Below are 22596 nucleotides of genomic sequence, written 5' to 3' on the forward strand. Positions count from 1 at the left end.
GCCATCTCCCCTCCCCACCCCAGAGCACCTGGAATGTGTCCCCTAGTAAGTCAAAATCCTGCTGTGGTGGACACCCTCCGGGATCTTAAGAGCAAGAATTGTCCTTATTCTTGAGAATTCTCTGTAATAGAAGTTTGGAGTTGTTAGAAGATGATTTCTCAAACTGAAAAACCTCTGTTCTTTGCTTTGGAAATTTGCTAATTAACCCTGAGGTCATGGACTAGTGGCCCTCATCTGGTGTCATGGCCAGGGTCTTTAGGGAAAAAAGACCTTCTGCTCCCATGGGAGTGGTAAGGTCAGGGCAGGGGTCATGTTCTTATTAATAAACATCTCTAAACACACACTTCATGAGTCATGATGGCTCTTTGCTATCTCAGCATGAATGGACCACAGCCTAGGGTTCAATACATTATTGTGAAACTCATAATAAAAAGAAATTGGTATTGGTTTTGGCCCTAAGGGTAGGAGCCCATTCTCCCTCCTTCCCATTTGCTAACTCTCTGTCTGCTTTTCTTTTTCTCTTACTGTAACAGAATAGCCAAAGATGAAGTAACTTATAAAGAAAGTAGGTTTAGTTAGCATCCAGTGTTGGAAGGTGGGGAGCCCAAGGCTGCACGACTGCACACAGTTGGCTTCTGGTGTAAACCTCATGGCAAATGGCAGAAGGGAAGTGGGAGACAGAAGACGAGGGCTAACAGTCCTGCTCCCCACCCCCCACGGTAGCTAACCCTGCTTATTACAATGAGTGTTCACTCCCTCAAGATAGCTTTCATCCATTCAGGAGGGGTTGACTACTCTTACCGAAGCACTTCCCACTAGACCCATCTCCCAACACCACCATTTTGGGCTGGGATAAGTCACATTCAAGCTCTCTGTGTCTTTCAGCCTGACCCACAAGGCCACTGTGCCCTCCACCCAATAATGTTTTATGCATTTCATGGAAGAAAGGACAAGTTATTCCTATAGTGGGCTTTTCTTTTATGTCTTCCTCCTCACCCACCCTTAACAGAGCATCCGTTAATCAAGATGTAAGGCCAGAGAGCATCATTACCAATATGTTAAAACTCCGTTGGTCCTAATCGTATGTGGCGTGCAGCCTGGTGCACTCTCGAAGCATACATCCACACAGCTGTCATAGCGAGCTGACCTTTCTGAGAGGTCGCAGTGTTCTGAAAGGTGTCTAATTAAGCAGTTATTCAGCAGGGTGAACTTTTGGCCTCATTCATCGAGGCCTCGTGTCGGCAATTTTCTCCAGCATGCTGTATAAAGGAAAGGTTAAATATAAATACCAGAAGCTTCTACCCATCTCGGTGGATTTTGCCATTGATCTGTAAATATCACACCAATTCGACCAGACTAACAGAAGTGAAGGCTGTAGATGATAGCAGTTTGTATCCCTGTGCTTTTAAACGCTCAAATGAAAATTGCCAACTAAATAAGAATAAGGTATATTCTAGCTGTGTGAGCATTTAGAATTAAACCAAAGTACACATTGTCCTTTTTGGTGGCCATGTAGAACAGAAGTAGGCCTGGGTTCATGCGTCAAGCATGTCCGCATCTGAGCCCCACTGCTTCTGCCTCTATGGTACCTCTGAGCACGTCACTGAACCTGCTTGTCCAGAAGTTTCCTCACCTATGAAAGGGGCCTTGCAGGACCACCTGCTGATGTTTGTTGATTTTTACTTATTGGCAGTGCTGGGGATGGAGCCTCGTACGGGCTGGGAAACAGCTCTACCACTTTGCTATGTCCCCAGCTTTACCTTCATTTTTCAATATGGTAGGAGTATCAGCCAATTCCTGGACACCACAGCAGTGACATCACAGGAATGACATCGTCATGGCACTGACTGCAAGTACAGTACTGCTTTACTGTACTAACTGTGCTGTGCTGCGAGCAAGCAAATGGTTACAGGAATTACAAAAGCTTAGTTTCCTGTCATGATGAAATACCCTAGGGTAGACTCCTATAAAGAGGTTATTTAGATCATGGTTTAGAAGTCCAAAGAGGCAAAACGGCATGGTAGATGGCATCAAAATGGGCAAAGATATACATAGATGTTAGGCTAACTCTTCCATGACAAGCTCTCTGAGCTAAAAGCATGACATTACTTTCCTCTAAAGGCCTTGCCTCCAGCCACCTAACTCCACCCACACCACCCTCACCCTTCCCAGGAGGCCTCACCTGTGAAAGATCACACACACACACACACACACACACACACACACACACACAGAAGCACCCTGCTGAGGTCAGTGGGGGGGACTAAACACATCCATGCCACAAGCTACCATCAAATCCTCCTGGCTTATAAGTAGGAGTAATTGAGCAGCCTGCAGGTGAGACCTCCTCCTGTGCTGTGGCACAGGCAAGGTTCTGGTCTCCCAGTCAAACTGAGCTGGGCATGCTCCAGCATCATGGAGCAGGGGAGCGGGGCAGGAGGAAGAGCTGTTTATAGCCATGGTGTCTGTGAGACCAGCCTAACGAACCTGTGGGCACATCACCACCCACTGGTCTTGCTTCTTTTGCACTGAAGGCCATTAAGTGTTTGAGCCTTTCTATCCTGCCAGAGAGGATGGATCATACAATGTATAGAATTTTTTTTTAATCAGGGTAGCCTTATGAATTGTGGCTGGCCCAGGCTGTGGCTGTGGTGGCTGCACCCTGGAAGAAGTGAGATAGCCCAGTGGGGTTGTGGACACACCCAGTCAGACGTAACCAGAATGTTTAGGGAGATGCCTTGAGATCTCTTTTTAGCCTTACCTCATTTCATCCAGTTACGAAATTAAAGGAATAATATATGATCATTGGATGAAGCTAAATTACATAGCAGTACATAAAGAAAAGTTAATGACCTTCCTCACCTGCCCCTGGGAGAGACAACCACTAACGCTTGGCAGCAAGTCCTTCCATTCACCCATTATATCTAAGCACATATACAAATGCTTATAAATAACTTTCCTCCCTCGAATTCCACCCTCACCTCTGCCTAGTGCTTGTGAGGTGGTATTCCTTTGTAGTGTAGATTTGCCTTTTCCCAATGATTAATGATGTTGGTTCTCTTTCTGTGTTTAATGGCTACGTATAGACCTTCTGTGGAGAGAGGGACTTGACCTGGCCCATTTTTAAGATTGGGATTGTCTCTTACTGCTGAGTCACAGAGTTCTCTGTGTACTCTGGACACAGGTCTCTCTTCAGATGCACATTGTGTAAACGTTTTCTCCCGTTATGCTGATTATCTTCACACGTGGCAGTATCTCTCAAACCTCAACACTTTAGTTTCAATGGGGCCCAAGGTGTCCCTTTTCCCCACTTCTACTTTTGCTTTTGGTATCCTGTCTTCCAAGGAAATGAAATCATTTCTTCTGAGAGTTTTGCAGTCTTAGTTGACGTTTGGGAGCATCTTGAATTGGTTGTCATGCACAGTGTGAGGGACATCCAGTTTTGTGTGGTTCCCGATGCCATTTGTGCCACTGAGTTGGCTCAGTGTCACTGGTGGCAGCCAGTTGACCACAGATGTGTGGGTTTATCTGGGGGCTCTCAGTTCTGTTTCATCAGTCTATCTTTATGGCAATTCCACAGAGCCTTGATCACCATGTTCTAGTCACTTTTAAAATGGGTGTGAGAATTCTCCAGTTTCATTGATTCTCAAGCTGGTTGTGAAAGTCCACATCCTTGGAGTTCCCTGTGAATTTCCAAATCAATCTGTCAATTTCTAAAAGATAATCACATTGGGATTATATTAAATCGGTACGGCAGTTGTGCCATGGGCTTATCATGCCTCAGTGTTATCTTTCCGTCTTTGACATCTCAGTTCTGGCTGGATTCCCATTTGTTGAGCTCAGTTGTGGCTCATGTTAATTGCCAATCATTCTTCTGTTATTTTTACTTGAGATTCTCAAAGTGAGAATTATTATTTAAGTGTGTGTCTATGTCTGTGTGTATGTATCTCTGTGTAATCTGTTTCACTCTGTATGTGTGTCTGTATGTAATCTGTCTCTTTCACTGTGTGTGTGTGTGTGTGTGTGTGTGTGTGTGTGTGTGTATCTAAGTATGCATCTATGTGTCTGTGTGTCTTTATGGTACTGGAGATTGAACCCTGATCTTACATGTTGACAAGTGTCATACAGAGCCACAGCGCCTCTAAAATGTACTAATTCATGATAAGGTCACTGCTGGGGAGCAGCCCTCATGAGCATGTGTGCAGCCTCCCATTGGCCCATTCTTCATAACCAACACTCAAGGCTCTTTTCAGAGAGAACTGTGGGTATACTCCTGTTGTATGTGCCCCATTCCTGCTGTACTTACTGTACATTCCTGCTGTAAGTAATGCTGTACTTACACACATTCCTGAGTAACTCTCCACACAGGGATCCTGGGCTGAGGGGGTAAATCTGGTCCTAGCACCACACTCTGAGACTTTGTCTTAGTTACGGCTTCTATTGCTGTGATAAAACACCATGACCAAAAAGCAAGCTGGGGAGGAACGGGTTTGCTTGGCCTACACTTCTGCAGTGTAGTCTGTGGCTGAAGGAAGCCAGAACAGGAACTCAGACAGGGCAGGAACCTCGAGGCAGGGGCTGATGCAGAGGCCATGGAGGGGAGCTGCTCACTGGCTTGCTCCCCATGGCTTGCTCAGCCTGCTTTCTTATAGAACTCAGAACTACAAGCCCAGGGATGGCACCACCCACCATGGACTGGGCCCTCCCCCATCAATCACTAGTTAAGAAAATACCCTACAGGCTTGCCTGTAGCCCGTTCTTCTGATGGTATTTTTCTCAATTGTGGCTCCCTCCTTTCAGATGACTTTAGCTTGCATCAAGGTGATGTAAAGCTATCCAGCACAACCCCATCTTGGATCTCTTAGCTGACATCAAAGGAGAACAGCCCCAGGGGCGGCCATGCAAGGAAGGCAGCCGTGAACTATCCATGGGCATTCATTCTGCCATACAGCCGTCCTTGCTTGATTCTGGAGTGGTAGCAGATGAAACCCCAGCCATGATTCCTACTGCAGCTCATATGTAATTGTCATGTTAACTTTTTAGAGGAGTCCCAACTTTTTAACTTTTTAGAGGTGTCATGGACTGACACAGTCACCCTTTGCTCTCTGGCCTCCTTGGTTGATTGTAGGAGCCACTAGGCAGCTCTGTAGTTGGCTTGTGGATACAGGCAACTCAAGGTCATGACGGCACCTGGGAACTCAGCAGCACTCTTAGGGCTGTAGAATTCTAAGTACCCACATCTTCCCTATAATTTGAATGCATATTGGTGATAATTAGCTGCAGTTGGAACTAACATCGTGAATGCACAAGATGGCAAGTGTTACTCCTATTGTCAGAGCTGCTAAAGCCCGTCACTTCTAACACATGCAGAAATAGTAACTGCATGATGATACAATCCTGTTTATTGACATAGCACAGTGGAGAAGGTGCTTTTTACCTCCCAAGTGTCTCTAGTGTCGTCTCTCGTTTTGTTTTTAAATGTAATCTCATTTCCCTACTTTCTGCTGCATCATTCTCCTCGCTATTTCCCTCACTGCCACCTTAGCCTCAGAAGCATCCTCAGCTGTTACACAGCTTTGCTTGTCACAGTCATCTCACAGTAGTGCCCCGATGTTCTCACCTCTGCTCACATGTTTCATTAAGTGGAGCCCCCATGCAAAGTGCAGATGGGTGTGCACTTTGCACAGGCCTGATAACTGTGAGCACACGGCTGGAAGATGTGCAGGATACTCAAGGTCGTGACCCACCCCAGAAGTTTAGCAGTCACCCAAGGAGCCAGAATGCCAAGGAAAATCTGGGGATAGCCTTGTTCTTGGGGGGCAGAGAAGGCAGTGAGCCAGATATCAGGCAAATCCTACCCTCAGGTAACCAAATTCTTGCTGCCCAAGCCTGCCCTGCATCCTGCTCCCTTGCAGAAGATCGGGCACAGAGACAAGAGAACTAGTGACTATGACAGAGAGACCTTCATCTGAGCCTGCTTCATGGCTCTGTGACACAGGATAGTATTCCGTATTACAATTCTGGTGGCACCAGGGGAAAGGTGCGGTCACGTGGGTCTCAGCAGTCATTCAGTGTCTGGAGACTAGACTTCTGACTGGTAGTCTGAGGTCCATTAACCTCTTCATGGTCTCCTCCAGGCTGCAGAAGCTAGACTGTGTGAGCTTAGCCAGATTTTAGGGGCTCTATGTTGCAGGCCTTGGGCAGCTATCCAGTGTCAAGTAACTGCAGCTCTCAGGGCCCCTGGCTTTCAGGTGTTCCTGGAAGAAGCCCCCTCTTCCATAAGAGACAGGACATAAGGTCTCCAGGTTATCATTCATCCAAATAATGATAACCCCTGGGGGAATGTGTGAGCGGCTCAGCCAGTTTCCCCACACAGGTGTGCTGGTATCTCCATGTGCTTTAGACAGCCCAGGAAGACAGAACCACTCAGAGATTTCTTAGAGTCTGTTTTTCTACCTTCTCTGGGAGATATAGAATTATGCTTTATACCTGACCATGGAGGTGTAGACATGAGACCCCAAAGCATGGGGCCTGAGTTGGGAGGACGTGGGCTGGCACACAGGCCTTCCAGTCACACACATTCTGCCTAGTCCTGAAGGAAGCCAGGCAGGTTGCCAGGTAGAAGGAGCTAATTTGCCAGGAAGAGGAAACAAAGCACGTATGGTGTGGAGGGTGGCTGAGCAGACCTTGTTCGGAGCAGGGGGTGGTGGGCACTGGTTGGAAGGAAGCCGGAAACTGGATGGGATTCAGTGTACAGAGGTCTTGATGGTAGAAGATTTGCCTACAGCATGAGCTCATCTGGGCTGGTTTAAAAATAGCTCCTGCACAAGATGGAGACTGTATTCCAGGAGCAGAGGCCAGGCAGCTTGCTCCTTTGCTGCTCTGTTGGCTGATTCTGCGGGGACAGGAGAGCAAGGGCACTACAGCAGACAGGTAGCCACCCCTCCACTTGGCTGATGTTGGCTGAGCATGTGCCAGGCCCCGTTTAGGAGAGGATGGGGGATAAAACACAGGCAGCCTGACCGTGTACTTGTTACCTTTCTGTTGCTGGGATTAGAACACCATGACCAAGGCCACTTATAAAAGAAAGCAACGGTCCCCAGGGAAGACAAAGTCATGCCCAGAGGTTGGGTGCTTTTGCATTTCATGAGGTTTGCTTTAGTATACTGTTGATTCTTCTCATTTCAGAGAGAATAATTCCAAATAGTCCCAGGACCATCTGCCCTCCCATTGCCACCGAGCTGTCGAGCAGCAAGCATAAGGGTTAACAGCTTCAGAGGCAGAGGATGACAGCACACATCCAACCTACTCACAGCCATCCATTCCCCTCTAATTTCCCACAATTAAAGAAAAGGCAGTGAGTCAGACTAGCTGGAAGGGCAGGGAATGTGTTATGCATTGAGAAGGCTGGTGGTGGCCAATTTTAATCCCATGTGTCCCTCATTCAGACGTACTCATCAGTCCAGAGCACACTGACTTCACTGCATTTGACCATATTCTGAACCCTGGACTCTCCCCTGATAGTGCAGAATTCCTCCCACTGCCTGGCCCCATCTGGATGAGCCCACCCTATTCTTGCCACCACTGGGTACTCTCTGCCTCCCAGCTCTAATGTCTTCACTGGCCCCCACACATCCCCAGAATTAAGGATTGCCCAGATCCTTATTGTTTTCCTCTTCTGAAACACACCATTTACTGGTAACCTGTTTTAGAGCCTGGAGGTGCTCCTGAAGCCCCAGCCTTTGCCACCCCCACCAGTCTTCTAAGGCCCATTTAGATCTTATCTGTTTCATGAACACTTTGTGGATCCCATTCCCACACTGATTAGAGGACTGTATTTGTTAATGAAGCTGTTGTTCTTAACTGTGTCCATGTGACGCTTAGTGTTTGTCCCTTTTCTCTTTGCTGACATGCTATGGGAAACCTTGGAGCCCATGCAGTGTGGTTCATTTTACACCTATAGATGAAGCCGTGTCTCAGTGTCTCAGGCATTTCCCTGGAACATGTGACCTCTGACAGGAGTGCCCCAGGGTGGAAAGAGAAAGGAGTATTGGTTAATGTGTTAGAAACAGAAATCCAGGCAGAGAGCTTTTGTTAAAGAGTGTTCCCCTTGATATTTTAAAATGGCATCCAGTGTTCACAGTTGCCCCCACAGAATATTTTGGAGCTCATGGTGGGCTTTCTTCACCTTCAGAACAATGTCCTACAAAGTGTGTGGATCTCTAGATATTTCTGTCCAAAGGGCCTGTAGTGAACTATAAGGGTGGGTGTGTGTGTGTGTGTGTGTGTGTGTGTGTGTGTGTGTGTGTGTGTGTGTGTGTGTGTGTGTATGCCATGCTGGGCTCACAATACAGGACTGTGAGAAGGGATTTATGTATAGGGCATGGGTCAACTATACTTCATAATAGGAACTTGTGGAGTGAGCATGCTAAAAGTCTAGCCTTTTCTCACAAAGTGCTGTTTGGAAGCATGAATGGCAAGTGTCCTTTTGACTTCAGTGTTTAGGCTTTAGAGTCACAGGACTGAAGGTTCACAGTAAGAACTGTATTACAGATTTCCAAGGCAAACAGTTTTCACACACAAGCACACACACACACACACACACACACACACACACACACACACACACACACACACACACACACTCAAAGACTACATAGCAGTAGAGGAAGCAGAGCAGAGGAGGGAGGGCCTCTCAGAGCTATCCTTGTAACGTGTGTGTTTAGCAGTCATAGCTTGGCAGGTTAAACTAGGTGTTTTACCATGATAAATAATGTGTTTGCAATTAGCTCTGTTAGCCGCCAGCCATACAAGATCTGGGATAACACTGGTTCTCTGTGCTTTCCAGTTCTTCCCACAGAGGTCTCACTCTGCTGGTGCTGCCTGCGTGACCCCACACGGCACCATTCTCCACCAGACCCTGGACTTTGATGAGTTCATTGCCCCCCTCCCACCTCCACCCTACTACCCTCCGGAATATACCTGCACACCCACAGCGGAGGCCCACAGGTCAGTCTTCCTCTCGGTGTCCTGTGTCCCCTGCTTCGAGAGAAACCACAGACAGGAAGCATCTTTGAGAGGAAGAAGTAGTGATGGCTGGGGAGAAAGAGGTGTGGAGTGGAACAGAGTAAAAGCGGGTACAGAGGCATGTGCCTCACAAGGATAGGAAATGAAGAAATGAGATGTGACCTGGAGATACAGTAGTTCTTTTCTTACTTTTGTTCTTTGGGGTTTTGGTGGAAGTGATGGGTTTATTGTGTTCTATTTTTATTTTGTGGTGACAGGGCCTCATTGTATAGCCCAGGATGGCTTTGAACTCTCTATGTAGCCCAAATGGCCTCATACTCATAATGTTCCTATCTCAGTGTCCCACATGCTAGAGTTACAGTCAAGCACAAGGCCTATCTTGAATAGAAGATTTCTGTTGGTGTCTTTACAGTGTCACCTATATGACACCATAGGCCAATAACAACTCCATTGTAGTCTTACACATGCAAAGTTGCTCCTGAGTGACAATTATCACAGAGCGTGGAACATTAATTAGAAATTTCATCAGCTTTATCATTGTTTTAATTATAATAGACAAGAGCTTAAGTGTTCTGTGAAATATGGGCATCTTTCAGAAGAAAGACCTGCCCAGTGATTTAGGCTTTAAAATTTTTTCCACATGACAAGTGTTAGACAGTCAACACTTGGAGAGAAATGCCAGATACTGGGCTCTGCCCTCAGAGGATGACCATGTGATGGCTGTTCTGTTTTCTAGGGGCCTCCACCTGGACTTCGCTTCCTCTCCATTCAGCACTCTATATGATGTTGCCATCAACAGCCCTGGCATGCTGTACCCTGCTGAGCTGCCCCCACCATATGAGGCTGTGGTGGGTCAGACTCCTGCCAGCCAGGTGAGTGTGGCTCAGGCCCTGACAAGACCAGCTCCTGTGCATACCCCACTTCCTGGCTTGTCCTCAGAAAGCTCCCTGACAATGTTGACTGTGTCTGTCACTGACATCAGCAACTGCCTTGTGATTAAAGCCTCTGAGTGTCCTGTAATGTAGGATGCTGATGTCAGCCTGGGCACATCAATATATGAACTTGCCCTTTGGTTACTCAACTTGATTCCTGTAGCCAGACACACAGCCCAGCCTCAGGTGTGTCTATGTTCCATCCTCCCCAGGTGTCTGGAGAGAATGTAGAAGGAAATGGGGTAACTTCTAACACATAACCAGAGAAGGGTTTGTGGACTAAGGACTCAGGGGACCAAGACCTATCTTAGCCATTGCTGCAAACATCAGATGGAACTGTAAAAGGCCAGGCAGCCCCAGGCCAGGGATGTGCTTCTACTGCCAGGTGTTTGGGACCTTCTCTGAGCTGTGTGTGCCAGGGGATCCTGTTGTTTCTGGGACTCACTTTGAGAATGGGAGTAGACAACCGTGACAAGGTTTGTGGTGAAGATGGTAACATGATGGGTCCTGGAGGCAAATGTGGTACCTGGTCTAGAAGCGTCAGGCATCAACCAACCCACATGGCAGGACCCAGAGGAGAGTACATTAGGACCAGAGCAAGGCCCTCCATGGATGGCAGACACCAGGAAGTCAAGAGGTGATGATGAGATGCAAATGGGCGGCTCCATCCTGGGAAGCAGGGACCTAGAAGCCATGTCTGCAGTAGTATGTAATTTCATTTCTGCCTTGGGCGAGAGGCTCTGCCATTTCCCACTCCTCAGCAAGCCTGCTTGCTGTTATTATAGAATTGCACTTTCCTGTTAGGGAGCCACTTCTTGGCTTCCCTTTATGAGGTGGTAATCATGTTTTCATAAGAGAGGGCTGGGTGAATGGATCATGTCCCTGTGTACAGTGTCAAGGCCTGGGCACTACCCTGTCAGAGGCTTTGCTTTCCAAGAAGACCCTCTTTCCAGGACCCTCACGCTGGCCTTGCAAGTCCCCTCAGTTCAGGTGTGGGCAGTCACTGCAGACTTTGAGTGTGACGTTCAGTGCCCCCACCCCACACCGTACACTAGAAGGGTATTGATTTATGTCTCATCACCAATTTTCTCTTTCCCTGAAGAACATATTTCAGGCTAATATATGGTTTTCAGATCAATCTGACACTGTTCTTCCCAAGGCATTGGAAAATTCTATCTTCTGTGATTTCTCTTAGAGAACTTGGGTAACGGGGGCTGAAGGTCAAAGCTATGTCATGTTACTTTATGTTAGCTCAGAAACCCGCCACCTGCAGGTGCTGGCACAAACTCAGTCCTCAATCTGCTATGGAGCTGGCCAGGTACATGTATATAACATGTCTTGTGGCCCCTCTCCAGGGACACATCTGGTGATTAAGGACCTGCAGCTCCCAGAACAATTTTCCTTTGATGCTCAGGTGTCAGGGCACTTTTCAATTCCACAGACATCTCTGGGAGTCCAGAAGTGAGTGAAACCCATTACCATCCACAGAGGGAAGGCTGCGCCAGCCACCTGCCCCCTCCTCCAGGGTGGTCCATCTCCCTTGACCAGACATCAAGGAGCTGCCTCCTTCACAGCATGAGCATTTTCCCTGGGTGAGGGAGGGCGGTTAATTACTTGCCCCTGCACAACAAAGGGTGTATAAATTGCCTATCATCACTGGTTAGAGTAGAGCAAACGAGACAGAGGGACATGAGTGAAATGGCAGCACACAGGCAGTAGAGGACTAAGAGATGGCCGCCATTAGCAAGTTTTGGTATTTTTGTTTTGTTTTGTTTTATTTTCTGACACAGGGTCAGTCTATGTTGTCTAGGCTGGCCCTGAACTCCAAGCCTCAACAGCTTTCCTCTCCAGCCTCCAGAATAACTGCAATGCCAAGTGTGCACCTGAGAGGATGTTTTTAGCCCTTTAATGGAGGGTGCCCATTCAGACCTATCCCCTTTCTTGATCAGCACATACTCCCTTCTGGCTTTAGGTATGGTCGTCATTCTTTCCCACAGCTTTCCACTGCCTCGTGGAGTTAACAATCCATGTGATGACAGGACAGGGACAGTTCACCTTCCCTGGAACTTTAGGGAGAGAATTGTACCTGGCCATCTGGGTAGGGTCATAGCATGTGGGAAACCAGGAAGGTGGTCCAGGTGGAGAGTGCAGCATGGGGGGGGGTTGCTGTAGTGCTCCAGGTAGAGGTTTTCTGACCTTGCAGGTCAAACTCTGGAAGTGCCTTTGATAAATTCAGTGTCTAGGTTGACCCGACTGGAAGTAATTGATTGGGTAGCAGTACAGCTAGGAAAAGAAGTCTAGTATACTAGAAGTTATGAGAAAGGAGAAGAGCAGGCATGGTATCACCATTTGCGGATCCTATAAATTATATGTTTAAAGGAACTGACCCTACATTTTAAAACTGGTGAGTGAAGTGTTTTCAAAGAGGACCTTGAGTATCTAAAACCCTCATTCTCCATGACAGCTGATAATTGCTCCAAAACAGTGGTTCTTCATGCATCTGATACTAGATGGTTGACCCCGTCTGGGAGTGAGAAACACATCACAGAAATGGGGCAGAATTTCTGTGCAGGGTTTCCCACAGAGCCAGTCTGCCTAAATCCCAGTTGATCCTTCAGTTACAGGGATTGGTCCACGTAGATCTCAGAACTAGGAAGTCCCAGGTTCAGGCCCTTCCCTAGTTTGCTTCTCTGTTGCTTTGATAAGACATCCTGACTAGGCCAGCTTATAGAAGGGACGGATTTATTTGGCATGCAGTTCCAGACAGAGAAGACTCCATCATGGTAGGGAAACGTCAGGCATAGCAGCTGAAGTAGCATGCTGAGAGCTCACATCTTGAACTGAAAGCACAAATCAGAGACAGACAGACAGACAGACAGAGACAGAGATAGACCAACAGAAAGAACTAGAAGTAGCATGATGTTTACTTTCCAAAGTTCACCCCCAGTGACATACTTCCTCCAGCAAAGACACACCTCTTAAACATCCCCAAACAGTGCCACCAACTGGGACCAAGTGTTCCTATGCCCAAGACTATGGCAGACATTCCTCATTAAAACCGCCACAGTCTCACATGACTTGGGGTGTCCTGGGGCAAGTTATATATGAAGCTTGTCTCTCACAGTCCTCACACTCTTCATCCTGCCAGGATGCCTGTTTCTGACCCTTAGTGGCTGAACTCCGATCTTAAATCAAATTCCATGCCATGGTAGTCCTGTCTACTTTCCTGCCTCGGTAGTGCTACTGAACCAAATGGCCATTTCCCCCACAGCTTTGTGTCGTGAGGTGGCCTCTGCCATCAGATTCAAATTAAAGCCCTAACACTCTACTCAGAAGTGACAGATGCACTCCCAGGAGCCATCTCTTTTCCAAACCACATTTCCTGGTGCTTGAATACGGGAGCCAGAGGGAAGTGAGTGATACCCTGAAGAATATGAAGCAAATCCAATTTCCTCTTGACCTTGTCCCTTTGTGGATTCTATTTCTCTTGCTTTATTTATATTTCTTCATTGCCAATGCTGTCGTTCTCAGGCAGCAGGTTCCTAAGTTTCCTCTTTGCCTCTCCCATATATATATATATATATATATATATATATATATATATATATATATGGGGAGGGGTTAGATATTGGGGAGAGATTTCTGGAATGAAATAGCCCTTTAGGCAGTTTCTTTTTGTTATTTAGTGGGAGATTCTTGGCAGACATTTTCAAATTGGTTCTGGGCGTATAGTGAATACAGTAGAGGGGAAAGGTGTGTGTAGATGTGATGGTGGCATGAATTCTCTCTTCCCTCCGTTCCCTCCCCACCAGTCCTGGAGGGCTTAGGGAGGAAAATAGCATGTGCACTGTTGCTCCAAAGCCTACCAGTGGATGAAAGGCAGCGTGGAGGCTGCTCTCCTCCCTGGCATTAGCTTGATTTCCAGCTCTCCTAGGCACCCCACTTCCCCACCGCCACAACAGGGAGCAGTTCACACCCTTTGTGTTGGTGCCCCAGCTGGAGCCACCTGCCCTAACTCCATCACAGTTTGCAGCAGCAGAGATGAGGAATAGCAACTATCTGATTGAAGTGGCAGGCAACACAGGAGGCAGGAATGTAATTACCTGAGCTGGAATTGGACCAAGCCGCAGGGGCTTGCCTCACCTTCCCCAGTCTCCTCTTGAGCTCATTACTTGCCAGTATGTCCCCAGAGCAATTCTGAAATAACACGAGATATTGTTTCCTGAGCTGGGGAAGGGGTGGGTGGCCCATAGACAGGGTGTGCCATGTCTCAAGCCCAGGGCCTGTGTTAGATGCCTGAAGCACGGATGGAAGAATTGTGCCTGTTGGGGAAGAAACTGCGTCGCACACAGCCCAGGAAGGGTAAGATGGGGCAGGAGGCCAGTGGGCTCAACCTTCTGTGTCCTGTTTCCTGAGGACTCCAGATCGGAGTCACGTCATGTATTGGACAGTTTTATATGTTGACTTGACACAAGCTGGAGTCATCAGAGAGGAAGGAGCCTCAGTTGAAGAAATGCCTCCATGAGATCCCGCTGTGAGGCGTTTTCTCAATTAGTGATCAATGGGAGAGGGCCCAGCCCGTTGTGGGAGGTGCCATCCCTGGGCTGGTGGTCCTGGGTTCTATAAGAAAACAGGCTGAGCAAGCCAGTAAGCAGCACCTCTCCTTGGCCTCTGCATCAGCTCCTGCCTCCAGGTACCTGCCCTGTCTGAGTTGCTGCCCTGACTTCCTTCAGTGATGAACAGTGATGTGAAACCATAAACCAAATAAACCCTTCCCTCCCCAATTTGCTTTTTGGTTATGGTGTTTTGCCATAGCAATAGAAACCCTGACTAAGACAGTCCTAGAGGGGAGTAGCAGAAACTCCCTAACCTGAACTTGGAAGAGAACTCTCCAAGGGTGGCTCTTAATAGTATCTCATTGCTGCCACACTGAGGATTGGCAGTTAGACTGGCACCCCACCCTGTGTGCACCTGGACCTTGACCCAAAGCTCAGGCAAGAGAGTAGCCTAGAGGGTTCCTCTTCATTCTGTCTGCAAAGGAACAAAAGGAAGGAAAAGTGTAAGCAAGTCAAGGACAGGCTGGGAGTTCACTTGAGATGCAGCCTTTTTGTTCAGTGCTCATTCCATGCCCTAGCCATGCCGGGGTTAAGCATGTTGGGTCTCAGGACCATTTGTCCCATGGTTTATTCTTCCCAGAATAAGAGAAAAGAGTCAGATAAGGCATCTGGGATGGGGTGGGGACCGTCCTATGTCCCACTTTGATCCCACAAAGATCCTTTGTGGCCTTTCGTCTTAGTAGGGTCTCTGTTGCTGTGATAAAACACCATGACCAAAACCAAATTGGGGAAGAAAAGGTTTATTTGTCTTACACTTCCATATTTGCTGTTCATCATGAAAGGAAATCAGGACAGGAACTCAAACAGGGCAGGAACTGGAGGCAGGGGCTAATACAGAGGCCATGGAGGAGTGCTGCTTATTGCCTTACTCCTTCTGACTACCAGCCCAGGGTTGGCCCCACCCACAATGGGCTGGGCCCTCCCCCATCAATCACTAATTAAGAAAATGTTCTACAGGCTTGCCTACAGCCCAATCTTATGGAGGTATTTTCTCAGTCGAGGAACCCTCCTCTCAGATGACTCTAGCCTGTGTCAAGTTGACAGGAAATTATGCAGCACACCTGTGTTGGTTCCATATATTGCCCTAGTGGAAGATGAACAGACTCAGTGTATGCCAGTTCCCTGGAAGATACCTGAGTGCAGAAAGCCAGTGAAATGGGCTTCAATCTTTGCAATGACTCTTGAACTCTCCATTCTCACACATACCCCACCTCATAAATTTGGGGGAGAAGAAAATGATGTATGTACATGTCTCCATTCTCTCTCACCAGATGAGCCTTAAAGCCAACCTGCACAGTTGTTCCTCAGGATATTTGTTCCAGGATGCCCCCTCACACACACCAAAATCCATACATGCTCAAGTCTCTCACATAAAATAGAGTGCTGTTTGCACAGAACTTACGCACGTCCTCCTGGACTTTAAGCCTAACAGGATGCATCCACATGACCTCAACATAGTCCATGCTGCATGAAGATTCCTATATCACCCTTTGGAACTGCCTGGGAAGTTTCGGCCTGATAGCTTAGAATCTGTGTTGATTGAAAAAGGAATCTGAAAGCTCAGAGCACTGGCGGTGTTCCTGGAGGCCTGCCTGGGTGGGTGTTCTCCTGAGCAAGAGTGATGCTGTGTGTTTCTTGTTATAGGTTCCAAGTGTTGATCACCAGGTGGCTGACTCCAGTTCCGGGGACCCAAACACTGCTGCTGGCTTCAGCACACCAGGTAATCAATCGTACCTGTCTCGGTTCGAAGCACTGCTTGTGTGTTTTCCAATGATGTCTCTTTCCTCCTGTTTCCTTCTCTCTCCCTCTTCCTACTCCCTCTTGTCTATCTGTAGCATGGCACCTTAGCCACAGCATTCCTCCCCAACGTAGATCCAGTAAGTTGTGTCCCTGGGAGAGCTCACATTTCCTCTGGGGTATTTTGTCCACTCTTTCCTTGGTGTCCTCCTTCACTCAAGGATGTGAATGTGAAGAAAATTACTACTCAACTTGAGGCTCACTCTTTTAGGAACAAAGAGGAACATTTAGTCCATGCAGCTTCGTTGACTGTAACACACTTCTTTCTCTTGGGCTGGTTCCAGCCCCCATTAGCAGCTCTCCTAGGCAGGTATCCCACGACTCTGGCATCCCTAACATATTGGGTTATCCAAGGCAATCTAGGCTTCAACTGTACAGCTTCATGCAATGGCCTCTCTAGGTGTCCATTCAGGAACACCTCTGACACATGCCGGGCCTCAGTGGCTTTCCTTAGGCATGAAGGCAAATTCATAACCCATTTCTTCTATCCGTAACTCTAAAGCCAGAACCATTGGCCAAAGTTGCCAAGTTCTGCTGCTTGCTGGGGCTGGAACATGGCCCCCTTATTCAATTATATCTTCACCACCCTTCTGCTTTTGACCTTCACTGCCTAAGCTTGACTGTTCTAAAACTGGTTCTGTAGACCAGGCTGGCCTCAAACTCAGAGACCTGAAAGTTTCTGCCTCCTCAGTACTGGGATTAAAGGTGTGCATTCAATTCTAAAATTTTCCTTAATTCCTTTTCTTTTTTTATTTCCTCCATTTTTATTTAAATTAGAAAGAAGATTGTTTTATATGTCAATCCCAGTTCCCTCTTCCTCCCCTCCTCCCCTACCCCCCACTAATACCCTACCCACTAACACCATACCATTTCTGCTCCCCAGGGAAAGTGAGGTCTTCCATGGGGGATCTTAAGAGTCTGTCATATCCTTTAGGATAGGGCTTAGGCCCTCCCCCATGTGTCTAGGCTGAGGGAGTATACCTCTATGTGAAATGGGCTCCCAAAGTCCATTCCTACGCTAGGGATAAGTATTGATCTACCACAAGAGGCCCCATAGATTTCCGAGGTCCTTAATTCCTTTTCACAAGTTGGAAACTTAGCTGGGTGGGATCCTTCCCTGAGGTCAATACTCCCTTTACTCCAAGAACACAGAACTTAGCTCCATTCCACTTCCTGGTGCTCTTTTTCTCCAGAAATATTTTTCCTTTCTCAGCTTGCTCCCTTTCTAACTTCATTAGAGTTACCACTAGTGGGCCACAAAGCAGAGTTTGTTCTAGGCTATTGTGAGATTTCCTCTGCCAGCAGAATTAATCCAAACTCTTCACTTTAGCCTCAGGAAGTCTCTTTGGACAAGGGCAGAAAGCAGCCACTTTCTTCACCAAAATATCACAATACCAGTCTTAGGCCACATACTAACATTCTCCTCCGAAACCTCTTGATCACCATAGTTCATCAAATCACATTCAGTACCATTGCCTTCCATGTTCCCAGTAGTATGGCCCATTAAAGAAGTGTGCCTAAAACATTCTACTGCTTTCCTAACCCAGACTCCCAAAGTCCATATTACTCCAAACCAAAACAAGGTCAGGCCTATCACAGCAATACCCTAGTCCCTGATATCAGCTTCTTAGTTAGGGTTTCTGTTGGATGAAGAGACACCATGACCACAGCAACTCTTATAAAGGAAAACATTTAATTGAGGTGGTAGCTTACAGTTAAGAGATTCAGTCCATTATCATCATGGTGGTGTACAAACAGACAGGGTGATGGAGAAGTAGCTGAGAGTTCTGCATCTTGCAGGCAACCGGAAGTAGACTGAGACACTGGGCAGTATCTTCAGCATACGAAACCTCAAAGGCCACCCCCACGGTGACACACTTCCTTCATCAGGGCCATACCCACCCAAACAAGCCACACCTCCTAATAGTGCCATTCCCTATGAGATTATGGGGGCCAATTACATTCAAACTACCCCAGTTAGCATAGACACCAAAGTTTTCAAAAGCACACTTGGTTGAATGGACAAGTGCAGAACTCAAGCACACAGAGGGCGGGCTGCACACAGAGGATTTCATTCTCTTCACTCAGGAACAGTACAGCATTTGGGATTTCCAGGTCCTCCTGACCATTGTTATGAGTGTGATACAGACGTGGCTCACTCTCACATTGATCTTTCCCCTTGTTACCATGCTGGACTTGCCTTTTAGTTTTACAATCCTTCATAGATTCTAGTTGGCTTAAAACTATTATGAATAACAATGTAGTGATGAGGTTTGGACATTGGCAAGACCACAGGGGAGCTACAGCCCAGATTTTTGGCTGGCATCTTATAAACCAGTCAGTCATTTTAGGGCTCTTTATCTAGAAGCCATGTTTCTATTGTTAGTTGGAGTAATCTCCACTTCTCCGAGTGCCCTGGGGGGTCTAACATAAGGAAAGTAACTCTAAAGGTGAAGATGTTTTCATTCTTCATAATAGTGAAAACCTGGGAGAACAGTTAAGTTCATTAATGAGAGTCACAAAAAACATGTGGCACATGCTAGATAACATTATTCTACATTAATTAAGAAAACTACAGGTGGGTTTTTTGGATGAAAAATTGGAAGTCCATTAGGACCATAACTGTCATAAAAACAGGTACACAGCATTATATTGGTGACAGCAAGAAAAAAACAGTCACCGGTCTTGGGCTTGGAGCTTTTTCAGTATCTGTTGTAATTTCTTGTTTCTAGTAATTATGTATATTCAGAGTGAAGTCACACTTGCCTATCCATGACTTGATAGTGTTAGCACTGACAGTAAGAAAATCGGATCAAGAAGAGTTAGGAGGTATGAATCAAAGCTAATTAAAATACGGTTTTCGATGTTGGGCTAGAGAGATGGCTCAACAGTTATGGGCACATACTGCTCTTGCAGAGGATCCATGTTCAGTTCCCAGCGTCCACATCAGGCAGATCACAACCACCACTCCAGCTCTAGGGGGATCTGATGCCTCTGGCCTCTGCAGGTACTTGTGGTCAAATGCATAGTCCCACCCCCACACCCCAGACTTAAATCATCTCCAAAACAGTCAAAATAAATATATACTTAAATATTTTCCAAAAGGTTAAATACACACACATACACATACACACACACACACACACACACACACACACACACACACACTCAAGCACGCACACACACATAGATGAGTAGTACTAGTATTTGATGCTAGTGTGTGCATGTATAAGAGTGTGTGTGTGTGTGTGTGTGTGTGTATTTATTTGTGAGCAATACTTATATTTGATGCAGGGCCTTGCACATTCCAGGCAAACATTCTATGGTGCTCCACATCCTCAGTGCTCTCTTTACTTCTTACTGTCCATAGTCCAGATAGGCCTTGAACACAGTCTTCCTGTGTCAAGCATGTTGTGTAGCAGGGATGATAAGCCTACACCACACACCTCAGCTTACCTGAGATGATCTTGGTACACTACTATGTATGCCTGTGCCACACACCTCAGCTTACCTGAGATGATCTTGGTACACTACTGTGTATGCCTGCCCCACACAGCTCGGTTATTTGAGATGATCTTGGCACACCACTGCGTAGTTCCCTAGGGAGTAACTAACAGAGGTTGGCTGAGGTTACTAAATGCCATTTCTGTCTTTGAAGTTTTCTGATATGATCAAGTATTTCTTCTTTTTTATATAATCTCTTCATCTCTGAGTGGTTGTCAAATTATGTCCAGTAATAAACTCCTGAGAGCAATTGCTGAGTCCAAAGGAGCTTGTATTTTAAGTGTTACTAGAGCAGCCAAACTGCATTACAGAAAAGTTACACCAGCAAGTGAGAAGCAGGGTACCATCACTCCTGATGGCTTCTCCCACCCTCCAAGGAAATAACCGTTCCCAGCCTTGGGTTTGAGCAACATGTTTTTTTTTTTTACAGGTCTGTTGTCCATGTGTGTATCTGGATTTGATTCACTTCTTTCATTTGAAGTGTTTTTAGAAGATATTTTGGGAGTAGATTCATAAGAAAAAGTGCTTAGTAAACCAAGTCACGAGGAAATGTGTGAGGCCTAGCAAGACCTTCCTACTCACGGCAGGGACTCGTCTCTGTTTCACTTCTGCTTTGGTGGCACTGTGTTCATTATGCAAGCACACAATTTTAAAAAAAAATATTTATTCTTCTCTCATACAATACATCTCAACTGCAGCTTTCCCATGCTTCCCAGCCCTCTTCTTCTTCCAGTTCTACCTCCCTCCCCTGTCTCCTTCCAAAAAAGAGCAGGCCTCCCAGGGCCATCAACCTAATAAGGCACAAAAGATACAATAAGATCACACACACACCCTCACATCAAGGCTGGGTAGGGCAGCCCAGTAGGAGGAAAAGTGTCCCAAAAGCAGGCAAGAGTCAGAGACACCCTCTACTCCCACTGCCAGGAGTCCCCTCAAAACACCAAGCCAACAACCATAACATATAAGTAGAGGACCTAGTGCAGACCCATTCGGGCTCCGCAATTTCTATTTCAGTCTCTGTGAGCCCCCATGAGCCCAGCTTAGTTGATTCTGCAGGCCAAAGCACATAACTTTTTATTGTCAGTTTTCTTTCTTCCCTTTACTATCCTTTTACTGCAGCTCCAAGCTGCAGGTCTACTGTTATGGATTTTTTCTTCTGCCAATTTTACACCCTCAAAATAGAAGGATTAATCTTCCTGAAGATTGGGGTGTTTGCTTGCATATGATGTATGTGGTACCATTCATGTTTTCCAAACAGGCCACTAATTGTCACCAACTGTTTATGGAGGGGGTAGCAGTGGTTAGGCAAGAATACTTTAGAATCTTTCATGGGCTGCTTCAAGAATAGGCAATGAGTACCGTGTGGCTCTGAAGTCCTGGCCTGGGCCAGCTCATGGGCACAGGGACAGAATGGAGCACTGACCAGGCCCTGAGGAAAGAGAAAGAAGGAGCAAAGCTCAAAGCTTCCTAGCACTGATGGAATTCTGGGTGCTGGGATGCAGCAAGTGCACCTCAGGCAGGTTGTCACCCTCCAGTGTCTGCCCCTGAGTGGAGCCAATAGGCTGTTGGTAATTCCAGGAGAGTGAAGGATGTGTCTTCCCATTGGGGTTTAATGTTCATGGGTTGAACAGCCTCTGGTGCAAACCACAGGCTTCTGGGCTGTGAGTGGGAAAGAAGCACAGACACGGCCTGCTTCGCTGGTCCACAGGGGTGGTTGCTCACAATTTAGTGCACACCCAAGTCCAGCTGAGGCCTGAGTGGTCAGGCTCCACCAGATGGTGCTCCCACTTCTCAGTGTGCCGAATCAGAGCCCTTCGCTGAGCTACATGCCCTCCCCCCCAACTCTGGTTCATTTCTACTTGTTCCCAGGTAAGGTTGATGCTGCTACCTAGGGCCAACTCTGGGAACTAAGGCAAGCATCACATGGGCTATGTTTGACCCACATATCTGACCTAGGGACTGCACGCTAGGTATGGGTTGCACTTCCTGCCTGTCCTGGTGTCCTCCTTGTGTTCTTTCTTGTGTGAGTCCCAGTCAGCAAGCAGCTTGGTGATCAAAGCCACAGAGTGCTGACTTTGGTCTCTCTGGGAGGGGGTGGGGCCTGAGCTCCCCCATCCTCTTCCTGGAGTAATTCCAGGGAGGTTGTCTGCTTACCACCCCCCCACCTCTGGGGGGTTGTATCTGTGCAGCAGTGCTTGGTGACCTGCCTTGGGGTTGGTCTGCTTATAACTGTGGAGTTTATATAGGTTGGGTTTGGAGGGAAGGTGGCAGGCTGATTGTGCATTCAGGTGGCTTTGTAGCCACTCACTCTAATTGTGTCCGTTTTCTTGCAGTGCCTGCCAGTAGCACCAGTCTCCCAACATCAGAGGGCGCTGCCTCCCTGGGCCCAAGCCACCCATCCCCCGATGGCACTTTAGACACCCCACCACCTCTCCTATCTACTCCAGTCCCTCACCCCATGTCTCCAGAAGCAACAAGCTTAAGCACACAGGCACAACCAAGCCCAGGGCGTGTGGCCCGCTCAGCCAGTGACCCCACCTCCTGCACATCCAGTGAAGCAGGTATGGATCACTTGTGTTCTCTGGGTGTACCCAATTTGTACGGCAAGTGTCCTCTGATAGTTGAGGCCCAGTCCTGGATCCTAGGAGGTGTCATTCGCACATTTGAGGGCAAGTTGGGGTGAAGGGGTCGGTAGCCTTAGGCCCTTGCTGTGTTTCCAG

The 22596-nt window shown here is 47.2% G+C and overlaps 1 protein-coding gene across 1 annotated transcript in view; it reads left to right on the top strand.

Moving 5' to 3' along the window:
* Positions 1 to 22596, top strand: part of Fam189a1 (family with sequence similarity 189 member A1) — a 105965-nt gene that overhangs the window by 77409 nt on the left and 5960 nt on the right. The window contains exons 5-8 of the mRNA XM_027408083.2: positions 8849 to 9009; positions 9764 to 9899; positions 16220 to 16295; positions 22210 to 22437. Of these exons, the coding sequence (XP_027263884.2) occupies positions 8849 to 9009; positions 9764 to 9899; positions 16220 to 16295; positions 22210 to 22437 (601 nt within the window). The remainder of the gene's footprint in view (positions 1 to 8848; positions 9010 to 9763; positions 9900 to 16219; positions 16296 to 22209; positions 22438 to 22596) is intronic.

This window comes from Cricetulus griseus, chromosome 3 (assembly GCF_003668045.3).
Source record: "Cricetulus griseus strain 17A/GY chromosome 3, alternate assembly CriGri-PICRH-1.0, whole genome shotgun sequence".
NCBI classification, from domain to species: Eukaryota; Metazoa; Chordata; class Mammalia; order Rodentia; family Cricetidae; genus Cricetulus; species Cricetulus griseus.